General features: G+C 43.7%; 1 protein-coding gene and 1 long non-coding RNA gene across 3 annotated transcripts; one reads left to right on the top strand and one right to left on the bottom strand.

The window, feature by feature from the left end:
* Positions 1-1393: 1393 nt before the first annotated feature.
* hyou1 (hypoxia up-regulated 1) lies at positions 1394-17590 on the bottom strand. 2 transcript variants are annotated; one of them, XM_088619131.1, is made up of 25 exons: positions 16968-17590; positions 14911-14986; positions 14158-14251; positions 13449-13527; positions 12628-12782; positions 12230-12306; positions 11766-11947; positions 10747-10862; positions 10102-10288; positions 9663-9797; positions 9473-9555; positions 8490-8622; positions 8191-8378; positions 7739-7877; positions 7521-7578; positions 7130-7206; positions 6773-6949; positions 6285-6484; positions 5818-5905; positions 5229-5485; positions 4883-4967; positions 4345-4618; positions 4031-4162; positions 3686-3757; positions 1394-2678 (listed from the first exon to the last, which is right to left on the bottom strand). In XM_088619131.1, exons 2-24 carry the CDS (start codon positions 14975-14977, stop codon positions 3708-3710), a joined length of 3033 nt encoding a protein of 1010 aa, XP_088475257.1. In that variant the 5' UTR covers positions 14978-14986; positions 16968-17590; the 3' UTR covers positions 1394-2678; positions 3686-3707. The 2 variants fall into 2 exon arrangements, with proteins under 2 accessions (XP_088475257.1, XP_088475255.1); XM_088619129.1 differs by having other exon boundaries at positions 1394-3757; positions 16968-17589.
* Positions 12725-14163, top strand: LOC148641005 (uncharacterized). The gene is made up of 3 exons (XR_015929996.1): positions 12725-12809; positions 13362-13425; positions 13672-14163. It is a non-coding gene; the product is annotated as an uncharacterized LOC148641005 (long non-coding RNA).
* Positions 17591-17866: the final 276 nt, after the last annotated feature.

Raw genomic sequence — 17866 nt, 5'->3', positions numbered from 1 at the left:
GTCCAACCCCACAAGATGCCAAGTCATACCTTAAAAATTGTTAGTCGACTCTAAATTACATTTGCCACCCAATAAGTGAACTGATTACAAGTAAAGTCCATCAGGCAGTTCTGATGAGAAAATTGAGAACTGACCATTGCAGAACGTGACGGGCAGACTTGTCTGCACATCCAAGAGGAAAACCTCATACCTCTGTTGTCCTGTGAAGTCTGGAAAAGTGTAGATTTTCCCCACTTACCTTTACTGCATGTGGCCTATGTAATAACTTCTAAGTCTTCATATATTACAAAACATGGTAGCTCTTTGTTTTCATAGACGTACGGTACGTGGTAAGTACATATAAGTTTTCATGACCCAAACACTACCCCGACCCATAGCTCCAAACCTAAAATATTCTCTCATGTGAACTTTGACAACTACTCTGAACACCTGTATAGCTGTTGAGAGTTTGGAAAACAAGCCCTAGGAGATAAAAAAGTTGTTCTAACATGTAATGTAGCCTCTAAGAGGGTAAAAAGTAAGAGTGAGGTATTCTGATGTATTTTGTGGTGGAAATAACTATGAAACATTTTGGTGGCAATTAAAGTGATGACAAGCAAAAATAACCAACACCAGCCCCCATAAGATTAAATTCCAGCTTCCATGTATCTGCAAGAGTACAGTGATGTTGCTTGTAAAACAAGATGTCTTCTGTTTCCTAACTATACCATTACTAGTGTTAAGATCGCTACTTTATTTTGTTCATGAAAGCCTGTAAAGCTAAAAGATGCATTCAATTAGTTCTCCTACTGCTATATCTGTAGAAAATCACCATCCAGGTAATTGTGCTGGCCTTGAACACAGATATGAAGTGAGAGGTCATGATTGACGGTGATTGGACATATTATATGCTTCTATTCAGGTGTTTCATGAATTCTCTTCCATGAGAATTTGTAAAGAAGAGTTCTCAACCAATTTTAAAAATAAGATTTTGAACTATAAAGAAATTTAAGAAAAGTGCCTATTTAAATTAGATTTAAAATTTAAAAAACACAAAACAACAAGATCCTGCCGATAAAGAGATGGCTTATAATTTCAGAAATAAATTTCTTTAAAACTGTCCCTTTTGTTTAATCTCTGGAGGCAATTATAAGATAAGATCACTTTATTAGCCATATACAATTTCTTGCATTAGGAATCAAGTCTTTTTCGCCTACCCCAGCTTGCTCTCCATGAGACGCACACAAGGAGAGAAGCTGGGGGTCAGAGCGCGGGGTCAGCCATTGTACAGCACCCCTGGAACAGCTGGGGTTAATTGCCTTGCTCAGGGGCCCAAGGGAGTAGGATTCCTCATGCTACCTCACTACTAACCAAGAATGCCATTTCATAAAACAAACTAATCAGAACAAAAAAAAACATTAAAAAAATCTTTATTAACATTTTAGAAAAAACATTTAACCCTCCAGTCAAAATATGATTATATACCTTTCTAACCCATTCAGTTCCCAAACAATATTTGCTGAAATATACGGACTTGTTCTCCAAAATACAGGACAGAGCATTTTCCTTTTTATGAGTTGTTTGCGATGGGAAATAAAGCTGCAGTCTTACGAAGTCCAGTGCAAAGTCTATTATTCGGGGGGGGAAAGTCTTTTGAGTTCAAAGACAATACCACAGTCAGACAAATCCTAAATGGATGCAGGAAGTGTTTGATCATTAGAAGAATACCTTTGATAGTACTGGTAAACACAAAGAAACAAAATTATTAATTTATTTTGTAATAACTATTTTCCTGATACAGAGGGACTGCTCTACACGAATGTATCACATCGGAGGAGGCCCCTTTATGAATTTAACAGAAAGCAATCTCATTTCGATCGCAGGCCCACTTTTGTCACCCATTTTCAACAGACTGAAAACCGTACTGAAAAAAACGTTTAATCCTAATTACTTTTATGACATTGTAGAATGAATGCATTAAATGTTTAGCTTCCAGCTAGGTCATTTCAAACAGTATTTTGCAATACAGGCGGTATTGAAGAAAGAAAAACGTGTCTGGGATTGACACCACAACCACGGGAAAAGAAGTCTGTGAAACACAAATCGACATATTCCAGCATTTACAGTATCTCCAAAAATATTTTAAAACTAGAACGCAAAAGATTCCTAGTTTAAAATCTGTATGACAATAAAACCCATGTACTGTGGTATGAATTTGGAAGAAAAGCAAATTCTTCAAACAAAACAAATAAAGTCATCCCTCTGTTATTTAAGGCTTTTAAGTAGACCAGTGATGCAGAAAACATTTTGACTTAAGTCAATAACTCACCTTGACTGTACACAACACCAGGCTTTCCCAGTCCTGATTCTAGGCACCCACACCTTTATGTCAATGAATTTAACCAAGAAGATACTGTTAAGAGTTATTAAACTGAGCGCTTAGAAGCACCAACCAGCAGACGCTTGAGTTCCCAGGACCAGGAGTGAGGGCTCTTGTATTATACCAGTTTCTTAAATACCAACAATGTATGTACAGCAACTGTTTCATATGCTTCTGCACTGCTGGGAGGTGCTCTTTAAACATCATACAGCACTCAGACTCAGGATTGTTAATGCAGGGGAGAGATCTTCTAGGGACTCCACAAGATGATAATTTTACAACAATCCTGCCCTTGTAATTCTGAGCCTGCCCAGCTTCACTAAAAAAAAAAAAAGAAGAAATCTCTGTAAGCTGGGATCCTAAAGGTACAATATCGTATCACGTCTTGTTTATTACAGCAAAGCACAAGTTAAAGAAAGTGAGTGCTCAAAGACATGCAACACTGATGAGGTTGTACATTACTCCTGCACATCAAAGACAAAAAAACAAAAGATGCTAGCAACTCAAGTTTCCTCTGACATGAACAGAGGGATCCTCCCCTCGTTGGTAGCAAGCACATGTGGTATCAAGCCTCCCTGGGCCAAGAGATCGGACCCTATTCTACCACTGGGAATATTCCTAAGATTTATTTAAAAATGAACCGAACAACAAAAAGATAAGAAGGCAACCTTCTACAAGGATCTATGATGTAGATATCGGGTGTCGTAAATTCCAGAGGCCTTGATTAAATAGCTCCCGACACTCCTTCAGATCATGACTCCAAATTCAAGCCTCAGTATAAACTCGGTAGAAATCCACAAAAAAAAACAAGGTCTCCAAAATTTCCCGACAAAATGACCATGTCTGAATGAGCTCCAGATCAAACTCACTTTTCCTCAGGTAATCCCTCCCAATGAGCACCACACTCAGAACTGAAACTGACCCTGAAATGAGTTCTAATCCTAACCATACTGCCACCTGCTGTGGCATTCCCAATTCTGCTTTCCTCCACACACCTTATTCAGAATATAGCTACAACCAAAAAATGGAAGAATGGGTGACGGAGCAAAGCCAGTTTCAGAATCCATTTCTGTATGCTTGGAATTTTTTTACACATGTTACTTTTGCTGATCAAACTGATTTTTGGGTGGCAAGCAGCAGATTTCACAGTCATGGTAAAAAATAGGATTTGTCCATACGAAAGAGGGGACAAAAAAACAAAATGTACACCTATAGTTTTCTTGATGATGATGATGATCCACTGACGCAATCCGGTTTAAATTAATAGAAAAAAAAAACTAAAACAATAAAACATTACAAAAATTAATGTCAATAAATACACTGAACTGTTTTTCAGGAATTCCAGATGTTATAATTCGTCTTCTATGTGGTTTTCCAGTTTACTGTTTTCTGTTGGTTCTGCAAATACAAAAATTAAATGTTTTAATGTTTTTTTTACCTGTACTCCTCTAACTTAGTCAAAAGTTCACTTTGCTCACCCTGTTTATTACAGTTGCATCGTAAAATTGCAGATTTTCAATTGAGTATGTTGAAATCAATTGGAAATGACAAAACTAGTAATTTGAGATGTCTGCAGTTCAACAAAATAAGATAGTCTGATATGACATCTTTTCAATATTTAAGCAGTTTCCACATTGATCAGTTTTGTAAGAATTTGAGCTTGAGATGTACCTGGTTTCCCTTCTAGCTCTGGGGTTTCTGAAGGCTCTTGCTGGCTGTCGGTCTTGCTCTCCTTCCCAGAATTCTCATCAGTGGGCGGCTCTTCTGCAGGTTTCACCTTCTCTGTGGGCTCGACTGTGGGAACTAAAATAAAATAATAATAATAATAATAATAATAATAATAATAATAATAATACACAAGAAATAAAATCAGCTAGACTTTGCAAATCTTAAGATAAAGTTTTTGTCCAATAATTTGTAAAACCAAAAATAGCTTACAAACGTATAGGATGTCATCACACACAAGAGTCAAGAGACAGACTTGCCTTCCATTTTCTCAGAAGAGGGCTCTTCCTTAGGTGGGATAACTCTCTCAGAATCTGCAGCAGTGCCGTTTGTTTTTTCGGCCTCGGAGCTGGTGGCGTTCTTGTCCTTGGGTTTGGGCTTGGGCTTGGGCTTGGCGAACTTGGCCTTGTTGAGAAGGTACTTCACTTCGCGGTCCAGCAGAGCCAGTTTGGCCTCGATATCCTTGGACAGCAGGACAGGCTTCTCAGTTGGAGACTTCTGCTCTTGCTCTGCCACGGTCTCATTCTTCCAGTTCTGGAAAGGTAGAGGGAGACATGGTAATAGTTAACGTCTCAATGCATTAGAAAACTGAAACCTTAAGGCAAATTACATGTTTATATATATATTTAGTTTGAATGTAGTTGATTTGTTTAAGGTAAAGGTCCTGAAATTTCATTTGTGAATAGTTATCCATAAATAAAACCTGCATATGAAATTTATTCAGAGCTTTGAAACGACAACAGCTCTATAGACCAGACTTTCTACAATGCCCTGTTCCATTTTGTTTAGTTTTGTTACCGTTGTCTCATTGATGACTTTCTCCAGAGTGCTCAGCTCCACCTCTGTGAAGATCTGGTCATCTTCAGGAATGAGTCTGGCACTCCTAGACAATAGAATATGGGTACAAGTGTGAAGATATCTTACATTTTCTATTTTTTTTTATGGAGGATGTAATTTATATCAGCTATCGAACAGATTGTGATTGCCATTGGTGGACAGGTGTTTTCACATTCTAAGGTTAAGTTAATACTTTAACTTCAATTTAAAACTGAAAATAAGACCCTGCACCAACATCGGTCCCACTCACTTCTAAAGCTTTCTGTGATTAATCAGAAGGCTCCCCCCTCCTGGTGCACAGACTCACTTGAGGAAAAAGCTGGAATGGTTGAGCATGCTGTCGAGAGCAGCCAGCCGGTCCGGCCACTTCCTGCGCTCATCCACCCTGAAGAACATGGCCTTGCAGAGCTTCTTCAGCCCCGCCAGCTTCTCCTGGAGCTCCTTGGTGCCGGCAGTGTAGCCCTCCTCGTCCATCCAGCTGGAGGCTTCTCCCAGCTTCCCCATGATCTGCTCCTTCTCCTCTTCTGTCACCACGGCCTGATACTCCTCCTGGTACAGCTTGTCCTGCAGGGCAGCACAGAGCCAATGGTAGCGCCCGGTTTGGGGACTTCTAGGGTGACCTCCAGAATAAGGATACTTGGAGCTATGAAGTGATCTGCCTCATACATTTAACAGACCACTTTTTAAGAGATGGTTAATTCAGAAGGAACAGGAGCTCTTCTTTTGCATTTCATGTAGGATATTCAAATTTCTTCAAAGCGCCATCTCTTTCTCCACAGTAGGTTTTGCAGGTCCATTACTACGTAACTCAATTCATCGACCAGCATATTCATATCCACATCAATAAGACGATCCGGACATTGACGGTGAGCGTCAGCACATGGGCAGTTTTGTACCTGCGTCTCAAAGATGAAGGCTTCCAGGCTGTTCAGGGCCTTCTCTCTCTCTTGTTTTTCCAGATCCCGATCGGTCAGGTCCTGAAGCCTGAGGAAAAGAAACCAACTTCAAATGACAAGTTCTGCACATGGCGTCTTGAGTTGTCTGGGGATGATAGTAACAACAGCAGATGCTGTGCTGTGATGAAATGGGTACGTTTTTTAAACATCCTATTTTTAAACTCCACATATAAAACAACCACATCCAACTGTTTGGTCTGGACTTGGCCATCAAGCCATCAGTTATAGACATGTCTCCTAAGGTTTACCTAAGCAGTCCATCTGTCTAACAGTAAAGTGATGTGATTCTCATGAGACAGCTGTAGTCAAGCTCTCCAAAGGGGACAGTGATGAAAGATTACATTTCATACTTATTTATGAACCAGGTGTCGGTTATCAATATTTCGGGTTCTCATCGGCTTGCTTACTTCTTTTTGGAGGAGGCAATCTGATCTTGGCTGGGGTTCAAGATGTCGTTGATTTGCAGCTCCACTCCAATGTCCTCTGAAATCTTGGACTTCTTCTGGGATTTGACTTTCTTTTCCTCCTCCTTGTCCTCGGTTTTCCCTCCATCTTCCTCTGGCCTTTTATCTTCTTCTTTCCCAACATTCTCTCCTTCCGTTTTGGCCTGCCACAGGAAGAGAACATTTTATCAACTAAAAACTGAACTGGTGGTAGGCGGATGATTTTTTGGTGTGGAAACAATGTATTGCTAAATGGGTGACAGAATCAGACTAGCACATCCAAAAGGTGCACACCCAACCGTTAGAGCTGTATTTGACAAAACATTGCAGAAATCAATTAAATGAAAATATGTAAAGATTGACAAATAGAAATGTCATCTTTATTTTCTGTAATCTACGAGCACTATAAGGTTTTGAAACTGAATCTTGCTACGCAGGAAACGGCTAATTACCTGTGAATCCGTTTTCTCCGCAGACGTTTCGCCCTCAGCCTTCTCCTTGTTCTCAGCCTGGGGCTCTCCTTCAACCTTCTCCCCAGTCTCCTGCTTCTCCTCTTGGGGGGTATTTTCTCCTTTCTGCTCCGGCTCCTCTTCCTCTTTCCCAGCCTCCGCAGTACTTTCATCCTCATCCTTACAACATTTAAAATAAAAAAGAAACGTGTGAACCGGGGGGGGGAACAAGTGTTCAAATTCTGAGCTGTTGCAGGGAAAACACCCCCAATATCCATTCTTAATCTACGTGTTGCAGTCACCTTCCAGCTCTGTTGTTCTGTGAAGCTACACTGCAAAGAACACAAACACTGTCTTTACCTGGACAGGCTCGGATACATTTGCCTTGGGTTCAGAGCTCCCTCCTCCGAACAGGCTGGAGATTGTGTTTCCAAGTTCTTAAAAGATGTTATCGACAAAGAAAACAAAGATCATTGTAAGCATCAAGTCAAAACCAGCTGATAGCGCAGCATGACAGGCTTAGACAATTTGGAATTTGCACAAAAGATATTTTCTTTTTTAACCGATAAAAAAAATGATGCTTCACAATGTGCTTCCAATTCAGATTAAGCACAAAAGTTAGCACCATTCCAAGACTTTTTAGATCCAACCAAGCCATAGGTTTAAAAAAAAGTATGCACACAACAAGCAATGTACTTATTTAAGAGATCACGTAGCACGTATTATTTTCCCAACTCACTGGTGTACTCACTTGTAAGAGTTGATTCTTCCTCTCTCTCCTCCACTATGGTCTCGAACACCGATTCCACCTGCAAGAACAGATCCGAACCTCTCTTTACACTCCTGCACTCGTTCACAAATCCCTCTTTGCAAACCTCGAATGCAAATGGCTTCCTTTTCACATTTAAGAAGCTCAGTCACACTCTCCCAGACCAGTTGCAAAAGCAGAGGGAGGGAGGGTTAACTCACCCTGTCTAGTGTCAGAACGCCACTCTCGTCCATGTTGAAATGCGCCTTAATGCCCTTCGACTCGGCCTCTGTGTGCTTCTTGAAACTGCTGCCCACTCCCTTGAGCGCGACTGTGGTCAGATTGAGGGAGCCAAACACTCTGAAGAGGAAGGAAGGTTTAAAGAAAGGAATAGTAAGTACCGCAGACATGATGACCTGCTTGGCTGTTTCACCTCCGCGTGTCTGAACCTTATCTCATGTAGGAGGCAAGGAAAGCACAAGGCTTCAAGTATGAATACAGGATTTTCCAGCTTATTCTAGACGAAGGACCTATTTTCAAAAGCCCCTCTTTATAAGGACCCGTCTGCCATGCATTGTTGATAAGGGGAGGGCTTGGCGATTCTCGATGCAAGGCAAGACTGAACGGGAGTGGCCGGGATGGGACAGCTGTGCTGGCAGCAGTGAGGACACACCTGAGGTCCTCAAGACTGAGGAAGCTGAGGTCGCCATAGTTGACGTAGAAGAGGAAGTCATCAGAGTAGCGGTTGAAGGTGATGACCTTGCGCTGGGGGTAGGGGGCCATCCTCTGGAACAGGACACGCTTGTTGTGCTTCAGGCTCTTCACCCCGTCTTCCTCCTCCATCTCGCGAGTGAACTCCACCTGGCCAGAAGGACAGGAAGCAGCAGTAAGAGATGGGAAGGACCTCCACCGACTCAGGCTTTTGGAATCAACCCGGGGCAAAGGTTGAAGGTCATTCGTCCCCTCGCTCACCTGGATGGGGTAGAGAGCGGCGTCGCGGACCAGGAACGGTTTGACCTTGAAGGCCTTGCTGAGGGCAGCGGCCTGGTACACTGCGCCCATGGCTGCCGCCTCGTCTGCGTTGATGTTCTTCCCCAGTTCCTCCCTGCAACGGGACAGTTCACAACCTCAGGGAGAAGGGGAGGGCACGGGGCGCAGCGCACAACCGCGCTACACTGCCAGCAGGTATTACGATTGGGCGACGCCACACACCGGCTTGGGTACAATACAAGGAGTACGAATATAAGGATTCTCCAGCTTCTACCCCTTTTCAAGGAACCCCTCTTAATCAGGACCTCCGTTTAATACACAAAAATCAAGGGCTTCAATCACAAACCAGGCATTTATTTCCCAACTGCACACCTCTTTCTAATGCATGCTTTTAAAGTGAACCCTTGGTTTTTGGATACCTAAAGAGATCTTTAAATGTTCAACTTCTTGCAGACGCTGCACACAGTTCTTCTCTTATTTTACACTGAAATTATTTTTGCCTGTTAATCTCTTCTTAAGCTTGTGGGGAAAAAAAAAACCTATCGGTATAAAGGAGGAGGGTAAATTGGGCAAACGTTAAGCAGGACTGCTCGACAGATTCATGTTGAGGCCATAAAACAATTTTGCAATTAAGAGCTGTCTTGGCTGTTTTCATTAACAAAGCGGGGCAGCTTGAAAGCTTAAAGCAATGCCACCTTATCCACTCAAAACTGACATACTGTACAAAAGAAAAAAAACGGAAGCCCAAATGATAAAGTATGAAGTCTGTGGATTGAATGCCAGCCTTATTGGAACAAGAACAAGCCAGCCTGAGTGTCAGAGTTGCAGGGGTGAAAACCTGCTGTTTGTTTCTACGGACCTCCTTGCCAGACACCGTCTGACCTCGGAAACTCAATCCTGCACTCAGGCTGCACACACAGCAGGCCACGGCGAACAGCGGTACAGGAACAACACCCGTCACTCACTTGCCCACTGCGTTCAGCAGCACCTCCTGGACCTTGGGCACTCGAGTGGCCCCCCCTACCAGGATCACCTGCTCGATCTCATCCTGGAGAGACGGAGAGAAAGCGCAGCACATCAGGACACATGAGCCGGAAGGAGAGGCACTTCTCTGTGAAATGGCGACGACGGCGCTAGCGGGGGCAGTGAAGTCACCATGGACATCTCCGCGGCGCTCAGCGCCTGCTGTACGGGGCCCGGCACTCGTGCAAACAGGTCGGCGCACATCTCTTCAAACTCCGCGCGCGTCACCCGCGCCTTGAAATCGATGTCATCGAGCAGCCCCTCAACCTGCGGAGGACACGGAGGGAAGAGAAAGGAGAGCTTGAGTACTCGAGCACTAAGAAGTCCTATTACACACAGAGCGTATAAATGACTTGGTGCTCCTTGACTTAACAGAACAATGATTGTTCAGGTGCATGTTTAAATTGGATTTTGCAAACTTTGTGGCTGCTTAGCAATCCAAAATGCTCTTTACACTTTATTACCAAAGCTGTGGAGCATTACAATGTGCATGTCAAAATTGTTAAAAAGCATACCTCTCTCCCACAGAGATTAGGTTTAACTTCCCCGCCCCCGTCTGCCCCTCTGTTACCTGGGACATGTGGTCAGCGTTGGCGCTCAGCACGGTCTTCAGACGCTGGGCCTCCTTCAGCAGCTTGGCCATGGCTCTCTGGTTCTCCCGCACGTCCTTCTTGGTCTTCTTCTGCTCGTTGAACAGCTTGGCCAGGTGGTCGCGCAAGCGGAGCTCCATCTCGAACCCCCCCAGCGTGCGGTCAAACCTGGGCCAGGTGGCAGAGGGAGAGAGGCTGGAACACTTGTGGCAGTCTGGAAACGGGTTCGGGTAACACATTTCTGGGCATGAAGCGGTGTAGCCATGGATTCAGGTTCATTCTCTAACCTTTGAAGCTTTTCATCCATGTTCTAGCAGGACCCATAATTCTATAATTTATTGAGAGTTTTTCTCCAATTCTTTTGTATATTCAAAGGATTTTCTCAAGGTCTGAAACTTTCAGAAAAGCAAAGCGTTACTTTAATGTACATTGGGACCTTTGCTGCTACACTACGTGAGGCAGAATATTCAAGATTCAAACAAACACTTCAAGAACTCGTTTAATATTCAGAGGAATGTTAAAACAGCACCTTCGATCAAGGGGAGGCAACTCTACAGTCCTCTACAGGGAGAGTACTCGGGCACTGGTCAGATTTACGCCAGCCTGGGAGAGAGACCTCCACTTACCCCACCCCCCGGACCTGGAGCTGGGGCTGGACGCCGGTGTCCTTGGTCTTCACGGTCTGGTATGTGACAACGGTGGCCACGGTGCTGCCTGAGCCCATGTCGAAAAACATCACGTTCTGCGGGAGCACACAAGTCACGGCTTATTTCAGCAGGGCACTTCCGGCACGAGGTGGCGGTGGCGCCGGTCACGCGTGCGGAAAGAGACTCGGGCGCCAGCGCAGAGATGCAAGGAGTCGCAGCACGGGGTGGCGAAGGTTCGAGGCGAGTTTTAAATCTGGGACGGAAAAGGCCATTTTGGGACAGCACTGAAGAACATGCATACACGCGTTGTGCCTGCCCCACAGTGTCCCAAACTCCAGCGGCGTAACAGAGTTTCACAGCCCCAGTACAGTTATAGTCACCCTAAGTTGTTGCTGTGGATGGAAGTTTATGAGTGACCAGTGCCTATGTATTGGAACTACAGAAGAAACGTCCACACACAGCCCTGTGGCTTTTCCTCATTGTTATCTGTGCCTTGCAGTTACTTCTGAAATGTCACATACAACAGGAGTTTGTCTAAATTGCTTTGAAGCCAGGTCAGAGGAACGACCCCAGGCCAGAGTCAGGTTTCTACAATCTTCAATTCAATAACAGGTAACAAAAAACGTCAGGTGGGCAGCTGCGTCAGCAAGCGTAGACTGCAAAGGAATAAGTACAGGTTTATTCCAGGCTGAAAAGAGAAGAATACACAACGTTTCGGCTGTGGAGCCTTCTTCGGGTGTACTACTTGTATTTGGCAATTTTAAGACTTTTAAGTCTTCCTTTTACTCACAAATGTAGTGCTTATACTCCCATAATATACATTATATGTATAATATATATACACACATCTGTGCACACAGAATCACAGACAGGTCTCCACCCTTCAACCTTTTTTCATTGCCTAGACAACATTGCTGGCGCTCTTACTTAACAACGAAATAAAACAGCTCAGCATGGTGCTGTTGTTGTCTGAATTGAAGAAAGACATTAAAGGGCACCTGAGCCGTGCTGTTGATGTCCTTCCTTCTAAAGACCCCGTAGTTCAAGGCCACTGCCGTGTTATCGTTGATAAGCTGAAGGACCTTCAGGTCAGCCATCTGTGCGGCCTGCAGGACTGCCCTGCGCTCTGCCTGATTGAAAAAGGCCGGGACGGTGATCACGACATCTTTGATTGCCTGCTCTGTGGAGAAGGAAACACCTCCATATTACTAAAAGGAACATCAGTAGTGAATCAATTGACGAGACAATAGAAGATTATGACTTGTTATTTTGTTACGTTATTTTATCTAAAATAAAAGAGCCAAGTTTGTGATTCTTGGGCGCATATCAGTGATTCATGGTTTTAAAGGTTAACTTCTGATAATGATAAGAAGACAATTAGCATGCCTGTTCAGCAGTACTAACTGCAGTAAACCTCAGAAACTGGAGATGCTCCATTGTTTAACTCTGCCATGGAGCTCACCTGCAAAATCCTGAGCCAGGCTGCGTGAGTAGTTCAACACCATACCCAGGATCTCTTCGGGAGAGTACTTCAGCTCCCTGTAATGACCAGAGAGAGAGGCAACTATTACAACAACAAAGCATTTTAGATTAGAAGTTTGTTGGAAAATCTTTCAGGCAAAAAGATTCCATTTGAACTAGAAGAAAAAAAGTCATCTTCATTCCTATCTGAAAGAAAAGTGATAGGTACATTAACTTCCAACAGAGAGTTTTTTCTAAACACGGATGTTTTTATGCTTAAAACATGGTCATTCAGAATACAACCGCTGGAAAACTCCTCTTCGGTATGCTTCAGTATTCTGAATACGCTCAACGTGGGACAGTGGACGCGGACAGTGAAAATGAAAGACAGAGACTCACTCCGTGTTTCGGAAAAGCACCGTTCCCCGGCTCTTGTCCTCCTCCAGCTGGTGCTCGGGGAAGCGTTTCCGATACAGCGCCACTTGGGGGTTATCGAGCCTCTTTCCCAACAGGTCTTGGAGATACCGGTAGACCTGCCTGGGGTTCTTCACAGACTGGGGAAGGAGAGGACAGGGGCGAGAGTAAGCTACAGCCGCAGACACAGATCTCGATTTCCACAGCAGCTGCATTCCTGAAAAATGCTACTTAAAGCCCACGTGAAAAGCGGCAGTGAAAAACTGAGAAAGTATGTAAATAGGTGGGATGCATCTCGAGTTCACTCACAGCTGCAGGGTTGCGATTACAAGTCCCTAAATACTACATATTCCCGTTCACTGAAGATGTCCATACAGTTGTGCTACAAGACTCTTTCAAGCTAAACGTTTGTTAAAGATTAATCAATTTCAAGTAAAATGTGATAGGAAGTGTGAGGTTAAAAGTGGGAAGTGAACACCCATAGATGAATCTTAACTGCTCAGCTTTTAAAACGGCAGTCATACGGAGCATTACAAATAGGTTTTCAGCTGATTGTTAATAGCACACTGTTTCATTTATTCATTCAGTGAACAAAAGTGTTTATGATTTTTTTAAATCATTTTTTCCCAAAAAACTACTTTGGAACTTTGAAGATAACAGATTGACAGAGGCTCACTTTATGTGTAGCTCGTCAGATTGATCATCACTTCTCTCTTTAGGGTCTTTCAGAGAGAGGCGTCACTGTCTGAAGCAAGAGAAGCAAGCTGGTATTTCAGACTGCCGGTGAGCCCACACATCGTCCTTACCACTCCCAGCGCCCCGTCCCCAAACACACGCTCATTCTCCTTCAAGCAGACGGCCACTGGAGTTTTCCTCCTGGACTCCCTGTGCCACACAAAGCAAGCACAGAGCAAGTCAACACAACTTCCATCTAACCCAAGGCAGAAAAAATGCAAACAAAGAACTGTTTTTGCACAGTCTAATCGAACTCCTTTTCCCTCATGTGATTTTTTTATACATATTTTACAGAAAAAAAAGCCTGGGCAGACTCAGATGTGAGCTGTGGCATGTTTTCCTGGGAAGCCCTACCTACCTCAGAGGGAATTCAGTTCTGTGCTGGGCAGAACCTGCAAGTGAGGTACCTAAACACCACCCCGAAATATGGAGATCTACAGATAATGTCCATTCACGTCAGATTGCGAGTTACAGAAGAACAACTAAATGACACCTACAAGTTGGGCTTTTGCACTTTTCCATCGTGTGTTATGTATTCAGATTAGATAAATTGAAAATAATTATCATCCTCAAATGAATGACTTGTATGACATGTTTGACTTCAAATGAGTCAATGGTTTAATTATAATGGCAGGCATATTAACGGGATACCCCAGCCTTAATTTACGAACACGGCACCAGCTGAATAATTTACATTCCTGTCACGAGCAGGGCAGATCAACTCTGCTTTGTTTTACATACCTTTGTAAATCTAAGTTTAGAACTGAAAGAACCTCTTACTTGTTCAGAACAATCTCCATTGGCACACCAGGTTTGACTATTGCTATCTTCATCCACTCACTGCCCAGGTCCACTGACATAACTGCTACAGAATCTGCATTAAAACCCAAAATAACAATTTATAGCCACAACATCTTGGTCATTCAGGTTCCTCAGCACAAGTGCCTTTAATAGACGAATAAAAGAACACACAGTGACCATATCACTTCCAACATCAAAACTGCTCTTAAGAGATTTACTGAAAGAGTTACTGTTGCATTTGCTAATAAACACCACTCATCAGTTCATGTATTAACACTTTTCTTTCTCATATCTTCTGGAACTAATGTCAGTGGTTATACAGGACTTCTCCACACAGGGCAAAAGCCAAACACTAGAATTTTCAATTTGCGTTATTAATTTAGCAGTTAAATATTATTTAGAAAGTTTGTAAATCTAAAGTTTGTAAAGAGAAGGCAGATAGATAGTACCAACAGTGTCCAAAGACCTCCAGAACTAGACTTTGCTGCCCTTAAGCTAAAGCATGGAGCGCAATTCCAGTTCAGAGGGCTGAAAAGTTCTTTGGTTTTTATTCTACCTCCATTCTTAATAGCTCCACTAATTTCATTACGAAGTCATCTGCTTCCTCTTTACTCAAGTGGTAACTGTGAGATTCCCAGAATGCCCGCAGGAAGCCAGCTCTCAAAGAGTGCTGTTGCCGGCCTCTGATCTGAGCTCAGGCAGCAACAGTGTAACGCAGTAACGTGTCCATACCGGTGTGAGAGGGAAGGTGTGCCACCAGGAGGCAGAAGAGAGCCCAGAGAGTCAGCTTTCCACCCATGGTCCCCTCCTGAAAGAAAGCAGCCCATTAGCAATGCAACCCAAGTGTCACATCCTTTAGAAACTGAAGGCTTGACTCAAAAGAACATCCCGAAGACCCAAGGCTGATGTCTGCTGATGTCTGCCTATGCTTATGGCAGATGTCTGCTGGGAGTGACGGAGAAATCATATATTGTTAGCGAGCAGATGGTCTCTGACGATACATCACCCGATATCTTCCATGCGTCATGGGGCTTGCTTATTTATTGGAGGGAGAAAGGTGAAAGAACATGATTAATGAAACAATATACATTTTCCAGCGATTTATTTGTTATTCAAAATGCTGTGGCCAGACCTTGCTGGAAATCCTCCCTCGATATTTGACTCTTCGCGATGTGGCAGAATTCGGTAGGCAGGCATTCATTTACGGGCTTGTTTTTGTCCAGGGGAACAAAATCATGTGAAAGCAAACTAAATTATTTAGATAAATAAGGCATATTTTCCAAAACGATGCACAGCAATGTACCTTACCTTGAACAGAAGAGCTATAAATTATGAGAGGATAAAAACTACATATTATCAATCTGACTTGTTTTGGCAACTGTCCTGTTCTTTCAGAAGTGCATGATACAAAAAGGTTTCACCGTGCATTTAGCCCTGAATCACAAATCGCAGGAAGAGATGCTCAAAAAAGAATACGGGCCGATGCCAAATGACTTGTAAGTGCTGGGAGGTTGCCTAATGAATAGCAAACATGCATGAAGGTGTCCTTCAGCTCTCTCGTGGTGTGAAAAAGATTTCAAATTCATTCCGTTCCTCAGCTGCCAAGTCTATTTGAAATGTGTCCTTTCTCATTTGCACATGTCCAATAACATTGGAGATTTGCATGTGTCCACGGTGCTTTATCACAGCACTTTCCACATAGGCCATTGCGCATTAAAGATCTATCTGACAGGACAGTAGGGACGTGGGCAGCTGTCTGGGACAGAGGCTTGAGTTCTAGGCTCCTGGCTGTAAACGCTACAGCTGCACCACTGAACAGAGAGCTTTACACAGTACAAGTGGAACAACGTAAGTCACTTTGAACACAACTGTCATCCATTTTAATAACAGTAAGCAGACATTTTACAGACTCATGGGCTGAGGTTTAGAAGCACGGCACTGATGGTCTGTAGAGGAGCTAACAACCCAGTATATCAGGCATACAAAACAGGGACTTGATTTCAACAAGCAATGCAACTCGAGTTAAGTCACAGAACGTATATTTATTATGATTTATTTGAGTTGTTAATACTCCAAAGACCCTGGTTTATAATCAGGTGCTCTGATCTACAACCTGCGCTTTAATGACACGTTTCTCTCTATTAAACACTAATGCCAAGTACAGCACTAAGACTAACAACAGGAAGTTCAACATCCTGTTTTACTCGGATGTTGCGTCTCTAAAGCGTAATGCGTTTAAATACGGTAAAACAGGGTCAGAAACGCACCGCTTATTGTAGCTATCACTGAAGTGAACAGGGCTGATTAATTATTTACGACTGAAATCCTCATCCTATGTGCACCTGCATCAAGACAGTCATTCAAAGCCTACAAACGTGGAAACTTCCAGCCCCCAATTCTGACCTGCGCGTCTGAGCGGAGACCAAATTTATCGACCACATGTTTCAATGGATGCAACGGTTTGGCAGGTTAGGAAACAGTAACCGGTCTGCCAAAAAGCAGGTCATCTCTAAACAGATTAACGTTGGGGATTGTCTTTACTTGTTTTGATCTCTGCCATGACAGAATGTAAATAAGTTTAACGCGATCGACAAGCGAGTCTTCCACATCTCCCGAAAGCACAAAAGAGACATAGTTAACAGAAACGGACAAAATAAGCAATTTCGAGCGACGAGCCTCCTCGATTGCTTTTCTCGCTAAATGCCGGGCACAGTACGGTCAAACCTGTGCACTCTCTCACACCTATCACGAACCTCACATTCATACAGCGATGACATTGCCCAACTTACCTTGGTAATTTTTAAAAGTCTTTGCTTGTAGCTCTGCTGGAACGATGCAACTTCAATGGAAGAACTAAAACCCTCCTATAACGACTACGACTTCAGTGCATAAAGCCTCTCTCTCTGTTCGTCACTGGCTTCTTATTGCCCTGTGCAGATTACACTCACCATATCCCCTCTATATTATATTTCTGGATTTTTTCCCTTTGCATTCGCCGGTTGATTTCTCAGCTCAAGGCCCAGGACGCGGCGTGATCTCATTGGGTCTCCCGGCCCGCTGTTCCGCAAGCCATTTCGTCACAGCTGACATCACGGGGCCCGCCCCCTCGACCCCGACGGGCAGCTTCTGATTGGTCCACGTCCCAGGCCTCCCACCGCAAGGATCGCCACAGCGTGCGTTTGGCGTGTTCTGATTGCTCCACGTCCAGAATGGATGGGCGTGGCTATGCGGCCTCGAAGTCGAGCGCAGATCTGTGACGTCAACAGGGTGCGACGCCTTTGTAGTACTTTGCAACTGCCTGAGACTTGTGGCCTCAGCTATGGGGAAAAAACGATCGCCTCGCCATACTGAAATATAATCATTCATAGGTGAAGTGCATGCCAGAGCAAAGTCACTCATCCATCAACTCCCATAACGTCAATTGGACTGAGAACATGTGACCCCCCTCCCCCGGGAGAGACGGTGCCCTATTGCAGGGTTACTCCCACATATTTTAGCCCCCAGTTACAGTTGGGTGGAGTTTCTGGGGGAAAGTACCTCTTTGCTTAAGGGTGTAACAGATGTGTCTTAAACCCAGCGGTGACTTAAGCCCATAACCTGTCGCTTATGAAATCAGACTCTCGTTCTCCACGGCTGTACTATTAGTATGCTGTCGCCCCAGTGACTACTGCACAGATTAACACTACAG

Source organism: Lepisosteus platostomus, chromosome 25 (genome assembly GCF_059453375.1).
Source record: "Lepisosteus platostomus isolate fLepPlt1 chromosome 25, fLepPlt1.hap1, whole genome shotgun sequence".
Lineage (NCBI taxonomy): Eukaryota > Metazoa > Chordata > Actinopteri > Semionotiformes > Lepisosteidae > Lepisosteus > Lepisosteus platostomus.
This window is presented reverse-complemented; position numbering and strand designations above follow the sequence as displayed.

Excerpts from the sequence above, each read along its gene's own strand:
- hyou1 (XM_088619131.1), bottom strand. The coding sequence starts at position 14,977 with ATGGGTGGAAAGCTGACTCTCTGGGCTCTCTTCTGCCTCCTGGTGGCA. Across the intron at positions 11,948-12,229 it reads CCTGGCTCAGGATTTTGCAG|AGCAGGCAATCAAAGATGTC; the intron begins GTGAGCTCCATG and ends CCTTCTCCACAG. Across the intron at positions 6,950-7,129 it reads ATGTATCCGAGCCTGTCCAG|GATGAGGATGAAAGTACTGC; the intron begins GTAAAGACAGTG and ends AAATGTTGTAAG.